Source organism: Ips typographus, linkage group LG5 (genome assembly GCF_016097725.1).
Source record: "Ips typographus isolate SLU linkage group LG5, UJ_Ityp_2.0, whole genome shotgun sequence".
In the NCBI taxonomy this organism is placed as follows: Eukaryota; Metazoa; Arthropoda; class Insecta; order Coleoptera; family Curculionidae; genus Ips; species Ips typographus.
In genome coordinates, this window is record NC_138426.1 from 5,923,996 (window position 1) to 5,951,565 (window position 27,570).

A 27,570-nucleotide genomic window follows, 5' to 3' on the forward strand; every position below is an offset into this window, starting at 1 on the left:
TCAAATTTAATTTTTGACATGAAACACCCTGTATATATTCAATCGTGTTGCGGTTAGCACGATGAGAAAGAGCAGTTCAAGACAAACATTTTGATCTTTTTACAGTCGCTGAAACCACAAAAATGATGGAGATAACGCAATTTCAAAAATTTTATAAAATTTAAAAAAAAGTCGAATATCTCGGAAATGGTTAGAGTTAGGAATTTTAGAAGAAACCAAAAATGTTCAAAATTACTGTCTGTACCCAATAAACTAGGTTTACACCCACTTAGAACTGGGTAAACGCGTTAACAACTGGCAAAATATTAGAGTTTCAAAAAAGAGCAGATCAAAATAAACTTTCCGAGCTTTTTACAGTCGCTGAAATCCCCAAAATGGCGGATATACCAAAGTTTCAAAATTTTTAGGCAACTTCCAAAAAGAAAGTTGAATATCTAGGAAACGGTTAGAGTTACGGAAATGTTGTGAGACTGAAATTGTTCAGAATGACTATCTGCACCCAGTGGACTACTGTGGACCCACTTAAAACCGGTTAAATGCCGTCACAACTTCAAATTTCGCGCATTTCCAATGTAATTGTTTGTTGAACACCCTGCAAATGTTCAATCGTGTTATAGTTAGCACGAAGTGAAAGAGCAGTTCAAGGCGAACACTTTGAGTTGCTTCAACACCAAAAATGGCAAAGTTGCGAAATTTTAAAAATTTGGATGCAAGTTTCAGAAAATAAAATAAAAAAGTCGAATATCTCGGTAACGCTTAGAGCTACGAAAATTTTGCAAGAGACCACAAATTTTCAGAATGGAGCTGCTAAATTTGCAAATTTAAATAAACTGTCCCAACCCAACCCTGGCTCTTCATCTGTTTTATGCTTTATTTTATATTTTTTATGACGAGCCCAAAATGTATAGGAAGAAAGTTTTGATGTCAAAATTTCAGATAACAACACTTGTAATGAGTTCTACTTGCGGTCCACTCTGTATAAATAGATGTTTATCTTTCTCCACCTTTAGCTTGTGGCTACAGGTTTCTACAAAACGCTTTGTCTCATTAAAATTAAACTTTCTAGTTCCCTAGTTTGGTTTAACTGAATGCAATGAATGAAACTTTTTTGTTGGGTTTTAAACCAAAAACTAACAAAAGTTTCTGAGGACTAAATTAGGATGAACAAGTCCATTAAATGCACCGAAAGATTTGAAAAACCTTCGTGTTTATTTTGCTACTAAATTTCACTAGTACCGCAACTCGGGCCCTTTAAAACTTCCTTTGGGGAAAGTTTAGCTTGTTGAATGAGCTGGATTTTGCAGCTGGAAGGGTTTAAGTGTTTAATGTGAGCAATAAGATACTTTTACGACAGTTTTAATGTATAGTTATAGTTGGAGATATGTCACGTTTAGGAGTGCGTAGTGAGGGATGGTAGAGAAACAACTCAGGTCACAGGTAAGCCTCGTTTATTATAAAAGATAATGTAAATAAGGTATAAAGTGGGGTTAATCTTACCCCCAGATTAGAAGGGCCAATACTGCCGTAATCGCCGTTGTATGCATGAATGTAGGGGGAGGGCGAGTCTAGTTCAGCCCTTCAGCTACACCGTAAAGAGTGACACGCAGGGTGCTCTTGTACGGTGTGACCAAAGGACCAAGTAGTACACTGACAGGGTTAAGGGTTCTAACGGTCACTTCAAGTTGCGAGAGAACCCTTCTCTTTTCAGAGTGGGATCCTAAGAGGGTAGCGATCCGTCCCGCCACTTTAAGTTAGGGAATGTTACTCGCCGACCAACCCGGAGACCAGTGATTTTAGATAGCCAGCGAAGCTGATTAAATACTCGTCGATTGACCCAGATTTCCATTAGACTTGCTTACATAGACGATTATTCGGGGGTAATATCCCTAGTGCATTTAATTTTTCCGGAAAAATTCGGAAAAACGTGTTTCTAAGTATTTTGTTTTAAATAGCATGAGCGAGAGTGGTTTTAAAAATCATCCGAGTCGAAGACGAGGATTTTACGAGACCAGTTATTGTTCCTCCACCACCTCCTCCAAATTCGTCGTAAAAAGGCAATATTCTCCCTATATGTACCACGTCTGTTTTCTTCCCCTTTTCTTGCTTCACCTCACTGAGTTTCTTCGTGATCTTATAGGGCCCAAACGAATGTAGTAGCAATTTTTGGCTTTTTCCCACTTGCCTAATTGGGATAAAAATTTTGACCCTGTCGCCTACTTCAAATTCATAAATCCCCTTGTCTTTTTCCTGTTTTTTGTGTATATTTTCTATTGCTGTTGCCCTTAGAAGTAGTGCCTTTTCCCTTAAATCGTGGAAATCCAAGACATCGTTGCTGTCTAACAAGGATGCATCCAGCGGCAGTGTGGGATCTCTAGCAAACACCAGTTGAAATGGACTGAACTGCGTTGTTTCTTGTTTTGCTGTGTTGTACGCAAAGGTGACGAAAGGCAAGTATGAGCACCAGTCTGTTTGATCAGAGCTGCAGTAGAGTGACAACATGTCTGCCAGCGTTTTGTTTAGTCGTTCTGTAAGGCCATTGGAGGATGGATGGTAGGCAGTTGTAAAGGTACTCCTCATCCCCATGATTTGCTGCAATTCCTGTACTACCTCCGACTGAAAAACTTTTCCTCTATCGCTGAGGATGCTCCGCGGGGCCCCGTGTATCAGTATTACTTTTTCTAGCAGAAATTATGCCACGGGACCTGCTTTTCCATTGGGTAGGGCTGCTGTAATGGCATATCTGCTTGCATAATCCGTTACTACTATAATGGTGGTTTTTCCCTGGCTGCTTTTCCTGAATGGCCCAAGTAGGTCTATTCCTATTCGATCAAAAACCCGAACCCAACTTTTATGGGTTGAAGTAACCTTAGTGGCTATCTGTTTGTAGTGCCCTTTCTTGCCTGACAGTCCCTGCATCCTCTAATGTACCCGCGGACATCTTTAACCATAGAATCCCAGTAATATTAAGAGATTAATCTGCTTAGCGTTTTCGTGACGCCCATGTCCACTGGTGGGTGCATTATGGGCTTCCCATAGGATTTCTTCCCTTAATGCCCTTGGGATTACGAGTGCGTATTCCAATCCATCTTTCGTAGGGGTAGTTTTGAATAAAATGTCGTTCTCTAGTCTATAATTTTTTGCTTTTCTGAGTGTTAGTGCATGCATAAATGCATAATACTGCTTTCTTCAGGATAGCGTCTTGCTTGTTTCAAGTGCTGTAAATCCTTGTCTTGATCTTGCAAGTACCCCATATTAACTGTTGAGTTGGTGAACGTTGGTACCTCGTCTAGGTCTCCTATAATGTAATCATCTGCACTACCCACTGGGTTTCGTGATAGGCAGTCTGCGTCCTGATGTTTACTCCCCTTCTTATAAACTACAGTGTAATCGCATTCTGCTAGTTTGAGAGCCCAACGCGCTAACCTCCTTGAGTGATCCTTAATATTGTGAATCCAGCATAAAGCGTGGTGATCGGTCACTATTTTTACCGGGTGTCCATAAATTAAATGCCTTAAGTAGATCATTCCCCAAACTGCTGCTAGTAACTCTAATTCGCTGATTGAATATTTTTTTCTGCTTTCAACAGCGACCTGCTTATATAGGCTATAGGGTGTTTTTGTCCGTCGTCGCTCTCCTGTAGTAGAATTGCCCCTATTCCTTCTGTGCAGGCGTCTGTATGCATTGTGCAGCCAATGTGGGGGTTGTAATATTTCAGGACTGGTGCTGAAGTGAAATTCTCTTTTAGTACTTGAAATGCTTCTTCTTGTGCCTTACCCTAGCAGAACTTGTTCTTCTTGTTGCCTCATGCAACTTTCTATAAGAATTACATAATCCCAAAAAGCTTTGTAATTCTTTTGTTTTCTTAGGGGTGGGAAATTGCTTAATTCCAGCTAATTTATCTTTTTCGGGGGTTATTCCTTCACTGCTTACAGAGAATCCTAGAATTATTACCTTTCGTTGTAAATTTTCGCACTTGCTTGGATTGAGGGTTAACTGGGCTTCTCTCATTTTTTGAAATACTCTCCTTAATTTTGTGATGTGGTCATCTAGATTTTCTGAGTAGATTATAATGTCATCTAAGTAGATTAGGCTATCTCTCCATTTCATGTCTTTGAATATCTTGTCTGCCAGTTGTTGGAATGTTGCCGGTGCGTTGCACAGTCCGAAACTCAGCACATAAATTCGTACGACCCGTGTCGTTGTGCCGTAAATGCCGTATATTGTTTTGATGACTCCTCGATTGGTATTTGCCAATACCCTAAAAATATATCCAGGGTGGTAAAGTACTTGGCATTTCCCAGATATGTAAGAATATCGTCGATCTGCGGTATCGGGTAGCGAGATTTTTTGGTCACTGGGTTTATTGTTCTTTTGTAGTCTACGCAGAATCTGGTGGAGCCATCTTTCTTCTTCACCAGGACAACTGGGCTTGCCTAGGGTGAATGGCACGGTCATTACGCCACACTCTAGCATCTCTTGTATTTGTGTGTCACTGATTTCTCGCTCAGTTTGACACACTCTGTAAGGGCGGCATTTCTATGAGTTGTGTTTCTCCCATGTGTTTAGGTGTTTTACAAAAAATGTCCTCATATTCAGTTAGCAAATTTTCCAGCTTCTTTTTCTGTGATGTGATCTAATTAATGGCCGTCTAATGTCACTATGTCTTCCTCAGTTTTGTACGTTGTATAAAGCTGGCTTATGTCTTCATTAGTAGCTTCTAACCGTGCTATTTTTATGCCTTTAAAAATTACTCTATTTGTGGGTCCTATGTTTGTCATATTTACCGTGATTTTTTCTCCGGACTTTTTTCTCCTATGCTGCACAAGAGGTTGTTGCGGACCAACCACCCTTCGTTTGGCACCGTAAGTTTTTTGTCGTTTCCTGGGGGCTGTGGTTCAACTTCTACTGTTTTCTTTTCAACTGGATTAAGGACGCAATCTTCAGACATTCTTATTTTTTCAGCCACGTTTTCTTCGTCTTTTGCTTTGCTCGGTTTATGAGGTTTTGGCCGCAGGTTATGGATCTTTAGAGACCCATAACGTTAAGTTTCTGAACGTAAAGAATTCTTCGTACAGTGCATTTTTAATTTCTGTCCAGTCGGTTCTGTTATTTGCGGAAGTTGATCTCGGGATGGCTATGCCGGAGAAACCGTTCCGTACTGTCCATTCTTTTAATTTAGTGCAGCAGTTTTTGAGTGTCTGAGCGGGCGTGCATTCGCCATTATTTTCTATTATTGCCATCTGTAAGACGTGCCTGTTTCCTTTTTGAAAGCTGGTGATACTGCCTAAGCTTATTTTGCCTGTTTCGTTTTCCGCTAGGTAATTTCTAATGACTTTTCCGATTCCTCTGTTTTTGATTGGCGTTGTGGAGGTCGCAAAGGCCCATGCAATGTTGCTCGGCAAGCTGAAAATTGATCCGGGTATTTCTCGGAAACCTTCTTTCCAGCTTCGTATGCTGCTCTCTTGGCTTGGCTATAATTTAAGATGGTGGGTGCTTTTTATATTGGCAATTGGGTGCAGCTTGTGGGTGCTTTTTATATTCTGTCTGTGTGTCATTTTCCTTAAAAATTCCATACCTAATATCAAGGGTTGAGGTGGGCCTGTTAATACTGTCGCTTTGACTTTCAATTCACTTATTTTGTTGCCCCTAAGTTCAAGAGAGGCCCATGTCTCTCTTTGACTATTCTTTGTCCTCCTGCTGTGAGTAGCAGGGTGGGGTGTTGGCCACGCATGTACACCCCTTTTGTGAGGTGGTGGCTTATTATGTTTAATTCTGCACCACCGCGTTGTTGTTTACAATTTTGCAGCACGTCGGGCCCTGAGTGGAGAGGGTGACAGGGCTTAGTTTTGCCACCCCCTGGCGTTTGGGTACGGCTGCCTGCTCCTTTAGACTGCAGCAAAGTGCCCTGTTTTCCCGAAGTTCTAGCATGCGAGTCTATTGTCTCTAGTTCTTGTGGACCTCTCTGATGGTGCGTCTTGCATCATACGCCCTTCTGGGTGGTGGCGGGGTTTTATTTTCTCCATAGGGGCGGGTTTCTTCGTAGCGCACCTGTTGCCTGGGGGTAAGTATGCGTCTAACGTCTAAACTCACTGATGGTCAGGTTAAAGAGGAAGGATTTAAGAGCTCACATCGAACGAAAGGATCGACCAGCTAGACGAGGTGTTTTAGGCCTACACAAATATACTCAAACCGATCATAGATGTACGCATGGTTGAATGAATGAATGAATGTAGTTTGATGGGCTCCCTACGGAGAAGACACTTAGGCCGCTAGCCGGGCCCATTGTGACCCATCACAAGCTAGTACCCCTCCAAGTCGGTGGCCCTAACAAACCTGCAGAGCCTCCTTGGCCGGGTACCTTGAATATCTGAGGGGTTGATCACACTCTTACCCCAAAGCTCTTTTCTGATCGTCGCAAGTGCCGGGCACTGTGTGAGAACATGTGTCGGAGTTTCCTCGTCTTCCTGACACAAGCGACATATCGGATCCTGTGACAGACCCAGAATGTGCATGTGTCTTCTCATCTGACAGTGACCCGTGAGAAGTCCTGTCACACATCTGAGGTCCTTTCTGGATAATTCCATCAGTGACTTCGACTTGTTCTTTGAAAAGAAGCCCATGAGACATCGCGACTGCCGCATGCCTCCGGCCTCCTCCCAAGCAATATCGGATCTTTGCCAGAAGATACGGTCCACAATGGCGGATCCGACCACACCGGCAAGTCCTACAATAGGTTCGGGCCCTACGGGGCTCTCTTTGGAGCCACATAGGGCCAACCTGTCCGCCTCCTCGTTTCCCCTAACACCGGAGTGCCCCGGGACCCAAGTTAGGCGTACCTTGGCCATCCGCGCGAGCGACAAGAGTGTTTTCTTACACTCCAGCACCAGCGCAGACGTCGTTGAATCAGCTTTTAAGGCAGCCATTGCTGCCTTGCTGTCCGTACAGATAAATATATCCTTCCGGTATAGCGGTGAGTTTAAAATAAACTCCCCGCATCGGATGATCGCAAAGATCTCGGCCTGGAAGATGGTACAGTGGCAGCCTAGAGGGAAGCTAAGCCTCGTCCCCGAAGTTGCACCATACACACCTGCCCCTGCCCCCGTCACGGTTTTGGATCCATCTGTAAACCAGACGTCTCCATGCGACGGGAGGATAGAGTTTTGAGAGAAATTCCAGTCCTCCCTCTCGGGTACTATAAACTTTAGAGGTCCGCTTGACAGAAGCGTCGGAGGCACCCGATCCTGCTTCATCAACAGTTCCGGGCACTCCCTCAACGCCTCCCCCCAGCCCCCGAGATGACCCCACGGTTCAGCTGAGTCTGTAATCAGCATATTGAGACCTGCCAGTCTGTGGGCTGCCCTGGCGGCTTCTTTTTGTATAAACAGGTGCAGCGGATCGAGCCCACATAGCCGCTCCAGTGCCCTTGTTGGGGCAGTTTTCATTGCACCTGTAATACAGACACAGACAAGTCTTTGAACCCTGTCCAACAAGGCTCGTGACTTGGCCGTATCCATAGCTCCGGACCAAACAATCGCTCCGTATGTTATCATTGGGCGAACAACAGAGCAGTATATCCATCGAAGGATTCTCGGCTGGAGACCCCACGTGGTATCAAAGGCCCTTTTGCACGCCCAGAGAGCATTGCGGGCCTTCCCGATTTTGACTGCAAGGTGCTCGTTCCAGGTCAGCCTGGAATCTAGAATGACCCCTAGGTATTTGACCTGGGATTTGTACCCCAGAATGCGGCCAACAGATTTAAGTCCGGCAACGGCCCGAGTTTTCGTCGTCTCGTAAAGATGACGACTTCCACTTTTTCCGGGTTCACAGAAAGCCCCTCCCCGTCACACCAAACCTGTGCTGATTGAAGGGCAGCCTGGATATTCCTCGCCAGGCCCCCGACGGCACGACCACTCGAAAGAATGGCCACATCGTCGGCGTAGGCCTGGGCGTAGACATCTGCGGAGTTGAGTCTCCACAGCAGAGTATCAACAACTAGGCACCAAAGAGTGGGCGAGAGAACGCCCCCTTGGGGGCATCCCCTGGCGACCCACGCCTCCGACGTGACTGCGTTGAGCTCCGCAAAAACCAAACGGTTGGACAACATGGTTTTCACCCACCCGGCAACCACCGGATGGGCCCCACGCCGCTCAAGGGCTTGGCATATCGATGCAAAGGAGGTGTTGTCAAACGCCCCCTCTATATCCACAAACGCCGCCAGGGTGGCGCATCCGGGCGCTCTGCCCCTCTCCAGCCTCTGTACGAGGTGATGAAGGGCGGCCTCCGTAGACCTACCCGCCCTGTAAGCGTATTGCTTCTCGTGTAGAGGGGCCACAGTGAGCAGCTCCTCCTTAATATGACGGTCCACAATGCGCTCAAGAGTCTTCAACATGAAGCTCGAGAGGCTGATGGGACGAAACGATTTCGGATTAGAGTAATCCGCCTTTCCCGGCTTAGGAATGAACACGACTCTCACTCTTCTCCAGGCCTCAGGGATGTACCCCAGAGTGAGTGATCGCCTAAATATCTCCAGCAGGACCAGGGTCATCTCCTCCGGGCTCCTCTGGAGAAGTGCCGGAAAGATACCGTCAGTCCCCGGGGACTTAAACGGGACAAACGAGCATATAGCCCATTTCACCCTTTCAAAAGTAACGATACGGTCTGCAAACGCACGGTCTGCCCGTACGTCACAATTCCCGCTTTCCGTGAGTATTGGCCCCACCTGACTCGACCCCGGGAAGTGAGTCCCAAGCATGATGCCTAGGGTCTCCTCCGGTGTCTCGGTAAAGCCCCCCTCCGGCCGGGCCACAGAGCCCAGGCGCAAGCACGACTCCCTCCTGAGGATCCGCGTTAATCTGGACGCTTCAGTGGTGTCCTCAATGTCCGAGCAGTACCTCCTCCACGTATCTCTACGGGAGTCTCGTATCGCTTTCTTGTAGAGCTTCTGAGCCAACTTGTGGTTGTCCCAGTGTTCCACAGTATTGATCCTTTTTGCTTTGTTAAAAAGCTTACGGACCTTCTTACGGTGTCTCTCTAAGAGAGAGTTCCACCATGGCGTTCCTCCAACTACCCGTTCCTTAGCCGGGCAGTTGTGCTCGTATGACGCTAGTACGGCGGCGTTGAGTTCCTCGACCGAGGCCTCAACGTCCTCTGCGGTGCGCGTCCTTTTATACATGACCCTTATCCTACTGGCCAGCTCCTCGCTGTAGAGGCTCCAGTCAGTAGTCCGGGGGTTCCTGTAAGTGGAAGAGGGGATTGTGCTTATCCCCTCGACATCGAAAAGGATGTGTCGGTGATCGGAGAGGGAATCCTCCTCCGACACGCACCATCGCTTTACTTGTTGTTTTAAGGGCCCACCGCAGATCGTAAGGTCGATGACAGACTGCCGCCCCGGCATGAAGAAGGTCGGCACGGTACCTCTATTGAGGACCCCCAGACCCTCCCTGCAGAGAAATTCCAGCAAGTCCGCCCCTCTCCCGCTGGTCCCGGCGGAGCCCCAGAGCTCGTGATGAGCATTGGAGTCACATCCAATTAATATTGGAGTGTCCTCCTCTGCGCACCTCCTCACGAGAGACTCAAGTTCGACCGGTGGACACACCGAGTCTCCCGGGAAATATGCCGAACAGACGACACAGTCCCTAATTGTGCCATTGATGGACAATGGTACCCTCACTGCGACCAAGTCCCTGGTGCAAGCACCAGTCATTGGCAGCGCCTGTATGCTGCGGGTGACAATGCAGGCACGAGGATTCGGTGATGAGGAACAGTAGTGAACCGTCCCCCCCATCGCCCCGAGCCCTCTGATCTGGCCCCGAAACAGGTAAGGTTCCTGGATCAGTGCCACCTCACAGCTCAGTTCTTTTACTCTTCTACAGAGGAGCGCCGTTGAGGCTCTCCCGTGCTGAAGGTTTATCTGAATAAAGCGTGTTTTATCCATTAGTAAAATATTATTTATCATTGAGAGTAGGCCGCCTGCGCGCCCTACTCTCGTTCGACCACAGTCTTGTTCTGGCCGTCTTCCGAATCAGAAGACTTCTCGTGCGACGAGGCGGTATGTCCCCTGGCTTCCGGTATCGGGGCGCTATCTAGCGCCCCGCCCATGGCCTCGGTTTCTCCCGCCTCCCCTGAACCAGGGGGAAATCCCGCTCCCACGGGCTCTCCCACCGACTCCGGGGTTGTCCCCGAGGTAGCCTCCGAGACGGTGACAGCCGCGACCTGTCCCTGTCCTTCGACAGGAGCGAGGGGCCGATCACTTACCTCCGAGGCACCACCCTCGTTTTCATTTCTCGAGGGCGAGAGAATTAACAGCCTCGCCCTCGTCAGTCCGTAGAAAGGACGGTACCCGGCCCCCGCCAGCGCTGCGACCGAGTTATCCCCGATCCCCACTACCAGCGAGAGGCCTGTGGGCTCCTCCTTCCTACTCCACACCCGCCATCCTGAGCACCCCAGGCTCGGATTCTGGCTAGCCAGCCGAGCCATCGCGATCTCATTCGACGGGTGCTTTTTTCCGGGGATCCAGAGCGTGGCCCTCCGCAGCCGAAACCTTTCGGGATCAGCGGCGACGAGCGACACATCCGGTCCCCATGGTCTAATGAGAGGAAGTGTCTCTAGGAGCCACCTCCTCGATATTTGATTGGCCGCCGTCACCAGAATTTGCCCCCTCCACAATCTTGTGGAGAGGAACTGGACAGCCATGCCTCCTTCTGAGGGGACGGCTTCCCCCGCTGCGTCCAGGAACTCTGCCAGTTGGTCGCCGTTGAAGCCCAAGTCTGGATTTACCTCCCTGGTCACGACGACCTGCAGGTCCCTGTCCTCAGCAACAATTAGGGAATAGCTGGCGCCTTGGGACGTATCCGCCCCTCGACGCCGCTTGCCCAATTTCCCCTCAGGAGGCGTCATGCCAGGCTGCATTTGCCTCTTGAGGGATCCTTTAGAACCCCTCTCTGAGTTCGCAGGTTTTGTCCCGGACCTCTTTGGGGGGTTTATAATTCCACTAGAGGGTCGTGAGGCCCCGGAACCCGTGCCGGACCCCTCAGAGTCCACCCCGGTGTACGCATGGTTTCTTGGGTGTATACTTAATGCCGATGACAGTGCACGTTATAGTACTAATAAAAGTACAGAAAAAGCCGGCCCAACCTTAACCGGAAATACCGTCCTTGTCACCACGACTATACCAGGTGTCCAAGAGCACCCTGGACATAGGAGATTAACATGGGAAAATGGTTTTGTTTTTTTTGCGCCTGTACGGTTCATTCGGCTATCTACTTGTAATTTTTTCAATACCGTAGATTTGACCATTAAGACGAAAAACGGATCTAAAATTCGGAAATTTTAAATCTCCCGCCAAGCGGTCGTTAAGGAAAGTTTATATCCGGTCGTGCTACCAACCTTTCAAATTTTCAAAATCATAACAAATCGTTGTCAGTCATTCTGTAATCAAAACATTCAAAACAAGTTTATTTAGTAATAATTTTGAGTTACTACCCACATACGGCGAAGAAAATACAAATAAATCATGATAAAAATACTTTATCAGGAGCCACAGTCCAAAAATCTGGTAAGTTGCGTTCATAACCTCATTCAATGTCTCTACTAAACTTATTTACTTTGTAGCAAAATTCTTTAAGAAAACACTGGTTTTGCTTGCAAATATTTAATGAGGATGACCGAATTACCTATCTCAAGCCTCTTCATAACACTACCAAACGATTTAAAGTGATAAAAACAATGGACTAGGAAGGCCTGCAGATGTTTGAAGATAAGTTGCTTTACTATACAGCGACCACAAAAGAGGGTAAATACTTCCCTCAAAAGTGGTGCTATTTAGTGACCTATGTGACTGATAGTTTTATTGTATCCTTCTGTTTTGTAGTGTTATCAACACACCATAGTGTTTAAGTGGTTTTACATTTTATGATGTTAATAAAAAGCCATTTTTTATAACTGATTGTCAATGTTTTTTCCCATCTCTACAGGGTAAGGTAAGTACTGATATTTAATTAGCTCCATTAGTTAACTTGAACATCATTCACCTACAAGGATACTTGTAAAATGTCTACTAACCAAAAATAGTTTATTTGCAAGTAATGTGTAACTCGAGTTCACATTTGATTAGTAAAGGTATGTCCTGTGATATGGTGTATTGAATTAGAAGCAAATTGTTTCTCTTTAGAAACTTTCAATTACTACATTTCACCTACCTTTGCTAATTTGGAACTCCACTATTATCCAAACAAACATTAGGTTAGTAAGACAAAGTTGTTTTTAGCATAGCTTGTATGGTGACAGGTTCACCCACTCACACTCAATCTGTGGAACAATCACTGTTTATGTGGTAAGACCAGTTTTCTTTGCCACCTATTGTACTTAAGCTTTTCACTTGAAGAAAATGTATACTGTACCTTGAAACTGTGAATAAATAATTAATACAAACGTTCAGTGTACAAAGTTTTATTTGGAACAATTGAGTGTGTGGAAAAAAGAACACAATTATAATGTTAAAACCTAAACCTAGAATAGAACAGCTCATGTAGATAGCTCAATTGAAAAGTTGGTTTTTCGACAATACCTACCCATATACAAAAAGTTTTGTCACCTGACTGATAATTTGACTGTGTAAGTCCATATTCTCTTCTTAGAAGGGGTTTCTCAGAGGTTTTATAGCCAGTTTAAGATTATTCACATTTCACAGGCACATCAAATTTTGAGATTTAAGTCAGATATCAACACTGAATCATTTTAAGTTTTAGTTGCAACACAGGTGAAGACCCTCGCTGATGATAGTCCATGAAGTTGCCCCTAAGTTCAAGAGAGGCCCATGTCTCTCTTTGACTATTCTTTGTCCTCCTGCTGTGAGTAGCAGGGTGGGGTGTTGGCCACGCATGTACACCCCTTTTGTGAGGTGGTGGCTTATTATGTTTAATTCTGCACCACCGCGTTGTTGTTTACAATTTTGCAGCACGTCGGGCCCTGAGTGGAGAGGGTGACAGGGCTTAGTTTTGCCACCCCCTGGCGTTTGGGTACGGCTGCCTGCTCCTTTAGACTGCAGCAAAGTGCCCTGTTTTCCCGAAGTTCTAGCATGCGAGTCTATTGTCTCTAGTTCTTGTGGACCTCTCTGGTGGTGCGTCTTGCATCATACGCCCTTCTGGGTGGTGGCGGGGTTTTATTTTCTCCATAGGGGCGGGTTTCTTCGTAGCGCACCTGTTGCCTGGGGGTAAGTATGCGTCTAACGTCTAAACTCACTGATGGTCAGGTTAAAGAGGAAGGATTTAAGAGCTCACATCGAACGAAAGGATCGACCAGCTAGACGAGGTGTTTTAGGCCTACACAAATATACTCAAACCGATCATAGATGTACGCATGGTTGAATGAATGAATGAATGTAGTTTGATGGGCTCCCTACGGAGAAGACACTTAGGCCGCTAGCCGGGCCCATTGTGACCCATCACAAGCTAGTACCCCTCCAAGTCGGTGGCCCTGACATAGCTGCAGAGCCTCCTTGGCCGGGTACCTTGAATATCTGAGGGGTTGATCACACTCTTACCCCAAAGCTCTTTTCTGATCGTCGCAAGTGCCGGGCACTGTGTGAGAACATGTGTCGGAGTTTCCTCGTCTTCCTGACACAAGCGACATATCGGATCCTGAGACAGACCCAGAATGTGCATGTGTCTTCTCATCTGACAGTGACCCGTGAGAAGTCCTGTCACACATCTGAGGTCCTTTCTGGATAATTCCATCAGTGACTTCGACTTGTTCTTTGAAAAGAAGCCCATGAGACATCGCGACTGCCGCATGCCTCCGGCCTCCTCCCAAGCAATATCGGATCTTTGCCAGAAGATACGGTCCACAATGGCGGATCCGACCACACCGGCAAGTCCTACAATAGGTTCGGGCCCTACGGGGCTCTCTTTGGAGCCACATAGGGCCAACCTGTCCGCCTCCTCGTTTCCCCTAACACCGGAGTGCCCCGGGACCCAAGTTAGGCGTACCTTGGCCATCCGCGCGAGCGACAAGAGTGTTTTCTTACACTCCAGCACCAGCGCAGACGTCGTTGAATCAGCTTTTAAGGCAGCCATTGCTGCCTTGCTGTCCGTACAGATAAATATATCCTTCCGGTATAGCGGTGAGTTTAAAATAAACTCCCCGCATCGGATGATCGCAAAGATCTCGGCCTGGAAGATGGTACAGTGGCAGCCTAGAGGGAAGCTAAGCCTCGTCCCCGAAGTTGCACCATACACACCTGCCCCTGCCCCCGTCACGGTTTTGGATCCATCTGTAAACCAGACGTCTCCATGCGACGGGAGGATAGAGTTTTGAGAGAAATTCCAGTCCTCCCTCTCGGGTACTACAAACTTTAGAGGTCCGCTTGACAGAAGCGTCGGAGGCACCCGATCCTGCTTCATCAACAGTTCCGGGCACTCCCTCAACGCCTCCCCCCAGCCCCCGAGATGACCCCACGGTTCAGCTGAGTCTGTAATCAGCATATTGAGACCTGCCAGTCTGTGGGCTGCCCTGGCGGCTTCTTTTTGTATAAACAGGTGCAGCGGATCGAGCCCACATAGCCGCTCCAGTGCCCTTGTTGGGGCAGTTTTCATTGCACCTGTAATACAGACACAGACAAGTCTTTGAACCCTGTCCAACAAGGCTCGTGACTTGGCCGTATCCATAGCTCCGGACCAAACAATCGCTCCGTATGTTATCATTGGGCGAACAACAGAGCAGTATATCCATCGAAGGATTCTCGGCTGGAGACCCCACGTGGTATCAAAGGCCCTTTTGCACGCCCAGAGAGCATTGCGGGCCTTCCCGATTTTGACTGCAAGGTGCTCGTTCCAGGTCAGCCTGGAATCTAGAATGACCCCTAGGTATTTGACCTGGGATTTGTACCCCAGAATGCGGCCAACAGATTTAAGTCCGGCAACGGCCCGAGTTTTCGTCGTCTCGTAAAGATGACGACTTCCACTTTTTCCGGGTTCACAGAAAGCCCCTCCCCCTCACACCAAACCTGTGCTGATTGAAGGGCAGCCTGGATATTCCTCGCCAGGCCCCCGACGGCACGACCACTCGAAAGAATGGCCACATCGTCGGCGTAGGCCTGGGCGTAGACATCTGCGGAGTTGAGTCTCCACAGCAGAGTATCAACAACTAGGCACCAAAGAGTGGGCGAGAGAACGCCCCCTTGGGGGCATCCCCTGGCGACCCACGCCTCCGACGTGACTGCGTTGAGCTCCGCAAAAACCAAACGGTTGGACAACATGGTTTTCACCCACCCGGCAACCACCGGATGGGCCCCACGCCGCTCAAGGGCTTGGCATATCGATGCAAAGGAGGTGTTGTCAAACGCCCCCTCTATATCCACAAACGCCGCCAGGGTGGCGCATCCGGGCGCTCTGCCCTTCTCCAGCCTCTGTACGAGGTGATGAAGGGCGGCCTCCGTAGACCTACCCGCCCTGTAAGCGTATTGCTTCTCGTGTAGAGGGGCCACAGTGAGCAGCTCCTCCTTAATATGACGGTCCACAATGCGCTCAAGAGTCTTCAACATGAAGCTCGAGAGGCTGATGGGACGAAACGATTTCGGATTAGAGTAATCCGCCTTTCCCGGCTTAGGAATGAACACGACTCTCACTCTTCTCCAGGCCTCAGGGATGTACCCCAGAGTGAGTGATCGCCTAAATATCTCCAGCAGGACCAGGGTCATCTCCTCCGGGCTCCTCTGGAGAAGTGCCGGAAAGATACCGTCAGTCCCCGGGGACTTAAACGGGACAAACGAGCATATAGCCCATTTCACCCTTTCAAAAGTAACGATACGGTCTGCAAACGCACGGTCTGCCCGTACGTCACAATTCCCGCTTTCCGTGAGTATTGGCCCCACCTGACGACCCCGGGAAGTGAGTCCCAAGCATGATGCCTAGGGTCTCCTCCGGTGTCTCGGTAAAGCCCCCCTCCGGCCGGGCCACAGAGCCCAGGCGCAAGCACGACTCCCTCCTGAGGATCCGCGTTAATCTGGACGCTTCAGTGGTGTCCTCAATGTCCGAGCAGTACCTCCTCCACGTATCTCTACGGGAGTCTCGTATCGCTTTCTTGTAGAGCTTCTGAGCCAACTTGTGGTTGTCCCAGTGTTCCACAGTATTGATCCTTTTTGCTTTGTTAAAAAGCTTACGGACCTTCTTACGGTGTCTCTCTAAGAGAGAGTTCCACCATGGCGTTCCTCCAACTACCCGTTCCTTAGCCGGGCAGTTGTGCTCGTATGACGCTAGTACGGCGGCGTTGAGTTCCTCGACCGAGGCCTCAACGTCCTCTGCGGTGCGCGTCCTTTTATACATGACCCTTATCCTACTGGCCAGCTCCTCGCTGTAGAGGCTCCAGTCAGTAGTCCGGGGGTTCCTGTAAGTGGAAGAGGGGATTGTGCTTATCCCCTCGACATCGAAAAGGATGTGTCGGTGATCGGAGAGGGAATCCTCCTCCGACACGCACCATCGCTTTACTTGTTGTTTTAAGGGCCCACCGCAGATCGTAAGGTCGATGACAGACTGCCGCCCCGGCATGAAGAAGGTCGGCACGGTACCTCTATTGAGGACCCCCAGACCCTCCCTGCAGAGAAATTCCAGCAAGTCCGCCCCTCTCCCGCTGGTCCCGGCGGAGCCCCAGAGCTCGTGATGAGCATTGGAGTCACATCCAATTAATATTGGAGTGTCCTCCTCTGCGCACCTCCTCACGAGAGACTCAAGTTCGACCGGTGGACACACCGAGTCTCCCGGGAAATATGCCGAACAGACGACACAGTCCCTAATTGTGCCATTGATGGACAATGGTACCCTCACTGCGACCAAGTCCCTGGTGCAAGCACCAGTCATTGGCAGCGCCTGTATGCTGCGGGTGACAATGCAGGCACGAGGATTCGGTGATGAGGAACAGTAGTGAACCGTCCCCCCCATCGCCCCGAGCCCTCTGATCTGGCCCCGAAACAGGTAAGGTTCCTGGATCAGTGCCACCTCACAGCTCAGTTCTTTTACTCTTCTACAGAGGAGCGCCGTTGAGGCTCTCCCGTGCTGAAGGTTTATCTGAATAAAGCGTGTTTTATCCATTAGTAAAATATTATTTATCATTGAGAGTAGGCCGCCTGCGCGCCCTACTCTCGTTCGACCACAGTCTTGTTCTGGCCGTCTTCCGAATCAGAAGACTTCTCGTGCGACGAGGCGGTATGTCCCCTGGCTTCCGGTATCGGGGCGCTATCTAGCGCCCCGCCCATGGCCTCGGTTTCTCCCGCCTCCCCTGAACCAGGGGGAAATCCCGCTCCCACGGGCTCTCCCACCGACTCCGGGGTTGTCCCCGAGGTAGCCTCCGAGACGGTGACAGCCGCGACCTGTCCCTGTCCTTCGACAGGAGCGAGGGGCCGATCACTTACCTCCGAGGCACCACCCTCGTTTTCATTTCTCGAGGGCGAGAGAATTAACAGCCTCGCCCTCGTCAGTCCGTAGAAAGGACGGTACCCGGCCCCCGCCAGCGCTGCGACCGAGTTATCCCCGATCCCCACTACCAGCGAGAGGCCTGTGGGCTCCTCCTTCCTACTCCACACCCGCCATCCTGAGCACCCCAGGCTCGGATTCTGGCTAGCCAGCCGAGCCATCGCGATCTCATTCGACGGGTGCTTTTTTCCGGGGATCCAGAGCGTGGCCCTCCGCAGCCGAAACCTTTCGGGATCAGCGGCGACGAGCGACACATCCGGTCCCCATGGTCTAATGAGAGGAAGTGTCTCTAGGAGCCACCTCCTCGATATTTGATTGGCCGCCGTCACCAGAATTTGCCCCCTCCACAATCTTGTGGAGAGGAACTGGACAGCCATGCCTCCTTCTGAGGGGACGGCTTCCCCCGCTGCGTCCAGGAACTCTGCCAGTTGGTCGCCGTTGAAGCCCAAGTCTGGATTTACCTCCCTGGTCACGACGACCTGCAGGTCCCTGTCCTCAGCAACAATTAGGGAATAGCTGGCGCCTTGGGACGTATCCGCCCCTCGACGCCGCTTGCCCAATTTCCCCTCAGGAGGCGTCATGCCAGGCTGCATTTGCCTCTTGAGGGATCCTTTAGAACCCCTCTCTGAGTTCGCAGGTTTTGTCCCGGACCTCTTTGGGGGGTTTATAATTCCACTAGAGGGTCGTGAGGCCCCGGAACCCGTGCCGGACCCCTCAGAGTCCACCCCGGTGTACGCATGGTTTCTTGGGTGTATACTTAATGCCGATGACAGTGCACGTTATAGTACTAATAAAAGTACAGAAAAAGCCGGCCCAACCTTAACCGGAAATACCGTCCTTGTCACCACGACTATACCAGGTGTCCAAGAGCACCCTGGACATAGGAGATTAACATGGGAAAATGGTTTTGTTTTTTTTGCGCCTGTACGGTTCATTCGGCTATCTACTTGTAATTTTTTCAATACCGTAGATTTGACCATTAAGACGAAAAACGGATCTAAAATTCGGAAATTTTAAATCTCCCGCCAAGCGGTCGTTAAGGAAAGTTTATATCCGGTCGTGCTACCAACCTTTCAAATTTTCAAAATCATAACAAATCGTTGTCAGTCATTCTGTAATCAAAACATTCAAAACAAGTTTATTTAGTAATAATTTTGAGTTACTACCCACATACGGCGAAGAAAATACAAATAAATCATGATAAAAATACTTTATCAGGAGCCACAGTCCAAAAATCTGGTAAGTTGCGTTCATAACCTCATTCAATGTCTCTACTAAACTTATTTACTTTGTAGCAAAATTCTTTAAGAAAACACTGGTTTTGCTTGCAAATATTTAATGAGGATGACCGAATTACCTATCTCAAGCCTCTTCATAACACTACCAAACGATTTAAAGTGATAAAAACAATGGACTAGGAAGGCCTGCAGATGTTTGAAGATAAGTTGCTTCACTATACAGCGACCACAAAAGAGGGTAAATACTTCCCTCAAAAGTGGTGCTATTTAGTGACCTATGTGACTGATAGTTTTATTGTATCCTTCTGTTTTGTAGTGTTATCAACACACCATAGTGTTTAAGTGGTTTTACATTTTATGATGTTAATAAAAAGCCATTTTTTATAACTGATTGTCAATGTTTTTTCCCATCTCTACAGGGTAAGGTAAGTACTGATATTTAATTAGCTCCATTAGTTAACTTGAACATCATTCACCTACAAGGATACTTGTAAAATGTCTACTAACCAAAAATAGTTTATTTGCAAGTAATGTGTAACTCGAGTTCACATTTGATTAGTAAAGGTATGTCCTGTGACATGGTGTATTGAATTAGAAGCAAATTGTTTCTCTTTAGAAACTTTCAATTACTACATTTCACCTACCTTTGCTAATTTGGAACTCCACTATTATCCAAACAAACATTAGGTTAGTAAGACAAAGTTGTTTTTAGCATAGCTTGTATGGTGACAGGTTCACCCACTCACACTCAATCTGTGGAACAATCACTGTTTATGTGGTAAGACCAGTTTTCTTTGCCACCTATTGTACTTAAGCTTTTCACTTGAAGAAAATGTATACTGTACCTTGAAACTGTGAATAAATAATTAATACAAACGTTCAGTGTACAAAGTTTTATTTGGAACAATTGAGTGTGTGGAAAAAAGAACACAATTATAATGTTAAAACCTAAACCTAGAATAGAACAGCTCATGTAGATAGCTCAATTGAAAAGTTGGTTTTTCGACAATACCTACCCATATACAAAAAGTTTTGTCACCTGACTGATAATTTGACTGTGTAAGTCCATATTCTCTTCTTAGAAGGGGTTTCTCAGAGGTTTTATAGCCAGTTTAAGATTATTCACATTTCACAGGCACATCAAATTTTGAGATTTAAGTCAGATATCAACACTGAATCATTTTAAGTTTTAGTTGCAACACAGGTGAAGACCCTCGCTGATGATAGTCCATGAAGTTAAGCACATTGAAACTAAATCACACCACTTTTGAAGGAAGTATTTGGCCCCTTTGTTGTTGTCCCTGTACAGTAGGAAACTTTTCTTCAAAGATCTGGCTTCATTGTCCACTGTTTTCATCACTTTAAATCGTTTGGTAGTATTATGAAGAAGCTTGAGATAGGTGATTCGGTCGTCCTCATTAAATATTTGCAAGCAAAACCAGTGTTTTCTTTAAGAATTTTGCTACAAAGTAAATAAGTTTAGTAGAGACATTGAATGAGGTTATGAATGCAACTTACCAGATTTTTGGGCTGTGGCTACTGATAAAGTGTTTTTATCACGATTTATTTGTATTTTCTTCGCAGTATGTGGGTAGTAACTCAAAATTATTACTAAATAAACTTGTTTTGAATGTTTTGTTTACAGAATGACTGACAACGATTTGTTATGATTTTGAAAGGTTGGTAGCACGACCGGATATAAACTTTCCTTAACGACCGCTTGGCGGGAGATTTAAAATTTCCAAATTTTAGATCCGTTTTTCGTCTTAATGGTCAAATCTACGGTATTGAAAAAATTACAAGTAGATAGCCGAAAATGTGCTCTACAGCTTTTATCTAAAGCGTTTTTCCATTAAATGAACCATACAGGCGCAAAAAAATCAAGACCGTTTTCCCATGTTAATCTCCTATGTCCAGGGTGCTCTTGGACACCTGGTATGCTAGGAAGCGATCAATAACCGAGGTGGTATCAGAACGTAGGCAACCTAATATTATATAAAAGGAAAGCGCTACACTATCCCACTTCAAAAAAGAAAAAAATTCGAGTCATACTTGAATTTTTGCATTACATGAGAAAAAAACTTGGAGAAGCCAGGAAAAGTTTAAATCACATTGTTCAATGGCCCTAAAATGTCATCCGCGTCTCACCCCCCTGGGTGGGCAGTTAAAAACGGCTCTATGGCCTTAACACAAAGAGGTTGTCCGCTGATTTGCTCAAACTTCTCACTTCGACACCACCGCCGAGAAAGGCCCGTGCAGAACAAGCGCGTCGGTTTCAGTTTATTCTGATTGACGATGTTAGGTAACTTTTAACTGGTATTGCGTGAACTCCCAAAAAGCATGGAGATACCTCGTGTACCAGTCTCGGCTGACAGAGTATAATCCACACCAACCGCCCCCGACAACGGTGCATCCGCGAAGGCAAAAGCAAAACCGCGACCAGGTGGAAAAAAAACAAAGCTTTAATGAAACAAAAGAAAAAACAATTGTCCACCAACAAAAGGAACGGTTATTGAAAGGTACCGTATCTCCAAAGCCGAAAGATGCTCGATAAAAGCACCGGTAGCAACAAAAATTTTAATTTAATCGGGGGGTTCCGAATAAAGCCACTGTCAAGCAAAAGAGGCTGAGGTCGAACACAGTAAAGGTTCCCTGTACTTCCGGGCCATTAAGGTACTTATGGAGTACCCTCTCAAAAGCTTTAAAGGAACTGTAACCAAGACGACACTCAACCCTACTCAGCCCTTATACAAGCAAGCAAAGTGTACCACCAAAAAAAACAAGAGCCAAGCACAACCAAGTCAATAACCAGGCTGAGTGAGGCATACTACCAATAATAGAACTGAAGGCATGTTTACTGTTTTAGGACTCAAAAAAACAAAAGATCTCTTAGCCACAAATTTTGCGCCTGAACTTAAACCCCCAGACACATCAAAAAACCCTTTATTTACAGGCCCGCTCGATGTTAAAATGTCGGCGCCTGCGGTCCCAAAAACTCTGTATTTCTACAGGACCTATTTAAGTGTCCCACCTCGTCCTCTTCATGTACTACGCTGCGCTACAGGTGTTCGAAGCGCCTAGCATAATACCGCCAGCGTTTTTTGATAAGTGTATTACATTGCTTCCAAGAATCAATTGATATCTTCGTGTATCACCCGCCTATTCACATAGGAGTCACAAAACAGTAGGTCAAAATTGAGATGTTACACAATTGAATTAAGTCCGTGAAACTTGAAATAAATGATGAATTTGTTTAGAACAATGCCACAGCAATCTAACAATCAGGAAGTTAAAATTGTCCTAAATCAAATCATAGTTGGCCAAACCGCATTTACAGGCATACTGAAACGGTCTACAGTTATCCAGCGTTCAACAAAACTTTCTTGACAGAAACAGTCAAAAACCATAACACGCAACATGGCGCCTAAAATATATTGATATCTATAACATCAATAAAACAATAAGTCCTAAACACAAACATAAAATGGGTTAAACATCTGACCCCTCGGAAGACACGCTAGAAGTGTCACCCGATCCCATGTACTCGTTGAGATCTTTAACATGCCATTTTCCTACCCGCGAGTTATCAAGATTTTGTAACTCATAAACCAAATTGGACACTTTCCGACGTACCCTACAGAGAACAAATTTTGGGCCCAACTTCGCACTAATTTGATTTGGGGCGTTAGAGAGGACATACTTTTTTCGGCATACCAAATCACCAACTCGAAATGAAAACTCCCGTTTTCGAAGATTATAACTGCGTTGATTACGTTGATATGCTAAATGAAGTTGCTTTTTAACCTCTAGGAAAACGTCTCGGAAATGTTCCAACTCAAAAGCATAATCGTTACGGTCTCCGGGGTTAATCTCAAACTCAGCCCTACTTAATACCTCACAGTCACTGTAAAATTTACCAGTCAGCGGGGGATGTCTACGAAAAACCAAATAAGATGGCGTAAAGTGCGTTACTTCATTCCTACCTGTATTTATAGCCTGTTGGATGTTGTGGATTTGCTTGTCCCAATCAGTATGCTGTTCAATATAGCAGCTGTAGCTGTACCTACTGTTCTGTTTGGTCGTTCTACAAAATTACATTGTGCCGAATACAGTGAATTGTATCAGTTTCCAATTAAATAAGTTTTACATAACTTCTGAAATGATTTAGATATAAACTGTGAACTGTTATCACAAATTAAAATCCGGGTATAACCAAAAACAAGAAAAATTCGCTCCTCCAAAATCTTTTCTATGACTGTTTCTTGACTTTGAGCTACGGAAGGGAAATAACAGGGTATATTTAGTAAACCAATCTTCGACCACAAGTAACCATTTATGACCTTTGTTTGATCTAGGAAATGAGCCAACCAATTCCACAGCCACACATTGAAATGGAAAATCGATAACCTTCTCCTTTCCCATCAAACCGATTCGAGCAATATAACTAGACTTTCGAGCTCCACAAACTTTGCAGTTTTTAACAAATTTAAGTATGTCTTTTTTCATCTTTCAGGCCAATAATAGTACTTTTGCACCCTATGCAAGGTTTTAAAGAAAACAAAATGTCCGGCCGTCGGAGGGTAATGAAAATTTTGAATGACCTCAGTCACCTGGGGTGAAGGTACAAGTACTTTCCACTCAGGTAAGGCCGGGATAATGCTTATTTTACAAGAAAGAAACTTTTGGAGAAAGTCACCACTTACCCTCCACTGCGGGTTCTTCTCTGTCTATCTACCGACAGAGGATTAGTCAAATAAACCCCTTCTATAGTACTTATTTCCACATGGTGTGATTCTTGACAAAACATCAGGTATAACATTATCTTTTCTATTGCGATGCACAAGATCAAAGCTATGTTGGCGCAGCCTAACTACCCATCTTACAAGTCTCTCTCTCTCTCTCTCTCGAATGGCGCTACAGCCCAAATTGAGCCTTGGCCTCCTTTATCTTCCGCCTCCAACACTGTCGATCCAACGCCTCGCTCCTCCAGGTTCTGACACCTATCAAGTTTTGCGCGTCTTCTGTCACTCCATCCTCCCATCTTTTCCGTGGTCTCCCTTTTGGTCTTCTGCCCTGCATCCTACTATTGAGGGCCCTTTTTGGTAGCCTGTTATCCGACATTCTTACTACGTGGCCTGCTCATCGTAGCCTCTGTAGTGTGACAAATTCTGAGATAGGTGCCTCCTTGAAAAGTTGGTAGATTTCAGGATTATATCTTCTTCTCCATATCTCATTTTCATTTAGTGGCCCGAAGATCCGTCTTAGTATTCTTCTTTCAAACACGTCGTTTATTCTGTGAGTTCTTTGTAATGACCCATGTCTCGCATCCATAGCATAGTATCGGCCTGATGATGGTTTTGTATATCCTGATTTTTGATTTTCTGTGTATGATTTTGGAGCGGAATATATGGGACAGAGCGAAGTAGGCTTTGTTTGCCGATATTATTCGATGTTGTATCTCCGATTCCTCTGTCCTCTCGTGTTGAGTTCAACACCTAGATATGTAAAGCTGGACAGCATTCACGTTATCCTCTACTCTGGGGTAGTTTTCGTTTCCTCTTGTTTGTTCTTGCCTGGGTTAGTGTTTTTGTCTTTTGTCTTACAAGTCTACCTGTTAGATTTTTAAGATTATTCAGCCATAATAAGGAGTAGCAGTTAGTAATAACTTTAAATTTTGGAGCACCTTCTACCCACATGCGAAATTTCTCTATACAAAAAAAAAAACGACCAAACCTTCCCGCTCAATTACTGAGTAGTTCCTTTCCGTCTTAGTGAGTGAACGGCTAGCGTAAGCTATCACACGCTCATCACCATCAATTTCCTGAGTCAGACAACCCCCCAAACCTGTATCACTATAACATCTGATTGAATAACAAAAGGTTTTGAAACATCAGGTTGAGTTAAAATGGGTGCTGATATAAGGAGTTTCTTTATAATTTGAAAATAATTTTCTGCCTCCTCTGTCCATGTGATTTGATTGATGGGTGAAATGAGGCCAGAAAAATGTTTAATGAACCTCCTATACCATGAGTATAACCCTATAAAGCGTTTCACTTCAGTTGCTGTTCCTTGATCTTGGATAGTTAACCATAGCTGAGACATTATCTGGATCAGTCTTAATCCATTTGAACCCACAATATATCCCAAGAATTTTAATGAGGTTTTAAAGAACTCACATTTAGATCTATAAATAGTTAGATTAGCTTCCTGAAGTAGTTGTTTAACTCCTTTCAATAATTTAATGTGATGATCAAAATCAGGGCTACATATTAAAATATCATCAAGATAAGTAAAAATGTGTGGTTCATATTTAGGTCCAAAGATTGAATCTATTAATCTTTGTTGTGTTTGGACAGCGTTACACAATCCAAATGTAACTACCCTAAACCTAAAAGATCCTCGACCAATGACACTAAAAGAAGTTTTGTCTTTTGAAGCCTCGTCTAAGGGAATTTGCCAAAAGGCTTTTCGCAAGTCAATTGATGTAATATATCGAGCATCTCTAAGATATATGATAGGATGGATACATACTTAATATTTTTCACTACAGTTTATTTCAGTTTTTTACTGTTTTGACATCATTAATAGCGCACATCCCTAGTGAAAAGAAATACGACAAACTGACGTGTAAAAGAGTCAGTCAGTCATTATGATGTCATTCACAATAAACAATTGTCAACGAATGTTTAAGCTGAATTTTTTAACCTGCCTTCAACTCGAATAAGTCCATCATCAACAAAGGGAACCAAGCTAAGTAGCTTTTTCTCAAAACCACAATTTTTGCTATTAAATCGTAATTGTTTTTGGGCAAGTTTTACTAAAACAAGTTAAGCTTGGCAACCAGCTTGGCGAAGCTCTTGAATGGTCAAATGACCGGTGGATCTTTGAGATTCTTAAACAGTAAGCTATGGTACGTCCAAGCCATACAAAGGAAGAGAAACGAATAAAACGAAACGAGTCGTTATAGTCTACTTTAACAATTTTGACTAAAATTTGATTTTTACTAACAGATTTAGTTCAATACTAAGCGAAGCAATCATGAATTATAAATAACGTTATACCTTAATTAAAATTATGACTTTCTTGTGTTTATTTGAAGTTAATTTACGTGCGAATTTGAGAAGGAATTGAGATATGGGTGACAAAAATTATGGTGGAAAAAAAAATAGTGACAAAAAAAGTGTGGAAAATTGTACAAGCGAAGTAAAAAAACAAGACATTTGACAAAAAATACTATACGATAAATGTGGATTCTCTGGTAGGTGTAAATAAAAATATAAATTCGGCGACAGATTCCTAACGCTAATTGATAAGAATATGCTATTTTCTTTAGAACATGATAATGTATTTACATCAAAAACACTATGCAAACAACACCACCTTTGCAATATCACATGATATATCATAAAAGAGGCAGCATTCGGGGACCCTTCTGCTGAATTTCACTGGAAAAGGCCATGTGACAGATCATCACTGCATGCAAAGGACAAAGAAGAAGAAATCACTGATAACCACCCAACTCCGAAAACTCATGGAGACGACATAGGCGTTATCATTGAAACGGCGTTTGCTGCATTGGACAAAATTGAACATAGAACAGCTGGAAAAAAATAGACTAAAACTGATCAAGTACGACAAGCAATAAACGCTCTATATAAAAGTGTTACCCGACTAGTAGATAAAATTGGTCAACTCAAAAACTAGACATTAAACCTAGAAAATGATACATAATAAACACACAAACAGGGAGATGCAAATACTAAACAAACCTATAAATGTAGAACAAAGTAAAACAGACAACAGCTTAGTGCCACGCACGTATGCTTCAACAGTTATAAAAAGCATTAGACAGCCAACAGGGAACGTTCAAAAAGAAAAATAGCATACACCTGAAACTGTTATTAGAATTAATGATGTAACAGATCCTTGACAAGCGATGTAGGTGCTAAAGAATGAAATAGATCCTTCGAGGGTCGGAGGAGGTGTTAAAAATATCCGATACCTAAAAAGTGGAGGAATCGAAGTCGAAAGTCAGGACGAGAACGAGGATTAAAATCAGAAATTCTCCAAATATAGAGCCAATGTTCATTGTATATATCATACAAAAGGGAATAAAAGACAATGAGTTTGTGTCAGAACTAGTACGGCTAAGGGCGTAAACGCACTGAGCGACCTAGGGGGCTTATTCTTGAAAGCAGGGAACGGAATTCTTAAGAGAAGTGTTGATAGAATGTGATAGAAGAAGATCACAATGGCGGGTTCCTGTCACATTCTACAGGAGTTTCTCTTGATAATCCCCTTCCCTCGTTTCAAGAATACGCAAACAGGTCGCAACGGCCAGGTCGCTGCGACCATAAATATCATTATAGCAAATGGTGCAACGTATTACCGACTGCGACCAATAATGATATTTGGTCGCAACGACCTAGCCGTTGCGACCTGGTCGCTCAGTGCGCGCACGCCCTAAACAACGAAGTTGAGGGAGAACTGCAAATTAATGTCACTGAAACGATCAAAGTTATAGCAAAAAAACATGTAGGAACGCAATGAAAGGAAATTGGATATTGCAAGCCCAACCTGAAGTTTCAAAGCGGATTATAAAAAAGGAGCAGGTAAATTTTGATTTGATCAAAGTTCATGTTGGGGAGCATTTGAACTTGGCGATATGCTTCAAATGTAATGGGTATGGACATGTGGCTAAATATTGCTCAGACAAACAGAGTTTCCATAAATGCTAACAAAACTAGGAAGTGCGATGGACACTCTTGAGGTGAAGGAACATGATGATTGTTGTTATTGATTGGTTACAGAACATTGGAAGACCAAAGATCAAATCGACTCTCATATCTTAGAAAATTTTAAGTTAGTTT

The 27,570-nt window shown here is 45.2% G+C and overlaps 2 protein-coding genes and 2 long non-coding RNA genes across 4 annotated transcripts; 2 read left to right on the top strand and 2 right to left on the bottom strand.

Moving 5' to 3' along the window:
* Nucleotides 1–6,299: 6,299 nt before the first annotated feature.
* LOC145729330 (uncharacterized) lies at nucleotides 6,300–7,514 on the bottom strand. Its single transcript, XM_081980040.1, has one exon. It carries the CDS (start codon nucleotides 7,512–7,514, stop codon nucleotides 6,300–6,302), a length of 1,215 nt encoding a protein of 404 aa, XP_081836166.1.
* A 3,773-nt stretch (nucleotides 7,515–11,287) lies between these two features.
* Nucleotides 11,288–11,940, top strand: LOC145729645 (uncharacterized). Its single transcript, XR_014178427.1, has 2 exons — nucleotides 11,288–11,554; nucleotides 11,611–11,940. It is a non-coding gene; the product is annotated as an uncharacterized LOC145729645 (long non-coding RNA).
* A 1,508-nt stretch (nucleotides 11,941–13,448) lies between these two features.
* Nucleotides 13,449–14,663, bottom strand: LOC145729333 (uncharacterized). Its single transcript, XM_081980042.1, has one exon. The coding sequence runs from the start codon at nucleotides 14,661–14,663 to the stop codon at nucleotides 13,449–13,451; it is 1,215 nt and encodes a 404-aa protein (XP_081836168.1).
* Nucleotides 14,664–18,419: 3,756 nt separating this feature from the next.
* Nucleotides 18,420–19,087, top strand: LOC145729629 (uncharacterized). The gene is made up of 2 exons (XR_014178422.1): nucleotides 18,420–18,701; nucleotides 18,758–19,087. It is a non-coding gene; the product is annotated as an uncharacterized LOC145729629 (long non-coding RNA).
* Nucleotides 19,088–27,570: the final 8,483 nt, after the last annotated feature.

What these genes read in the sequence shown, in the direction of transcription:
- LOC145729333 (XM_081980042.1), bottom strand. Translation starts at nt 14,663, where the DNA reads ATGGATACGGCCAAGTCACGAGCCTTGTTGGACAGGGTTCAAAGACTT.
- LOC145729330 (XM_081980040.1), bottom strand. Translation starts at nt 7,514, where the DNA reads ATGGATACGGCCAAGTCACGAGCCTTGTTGGACAGGGTTCAAAGACTT.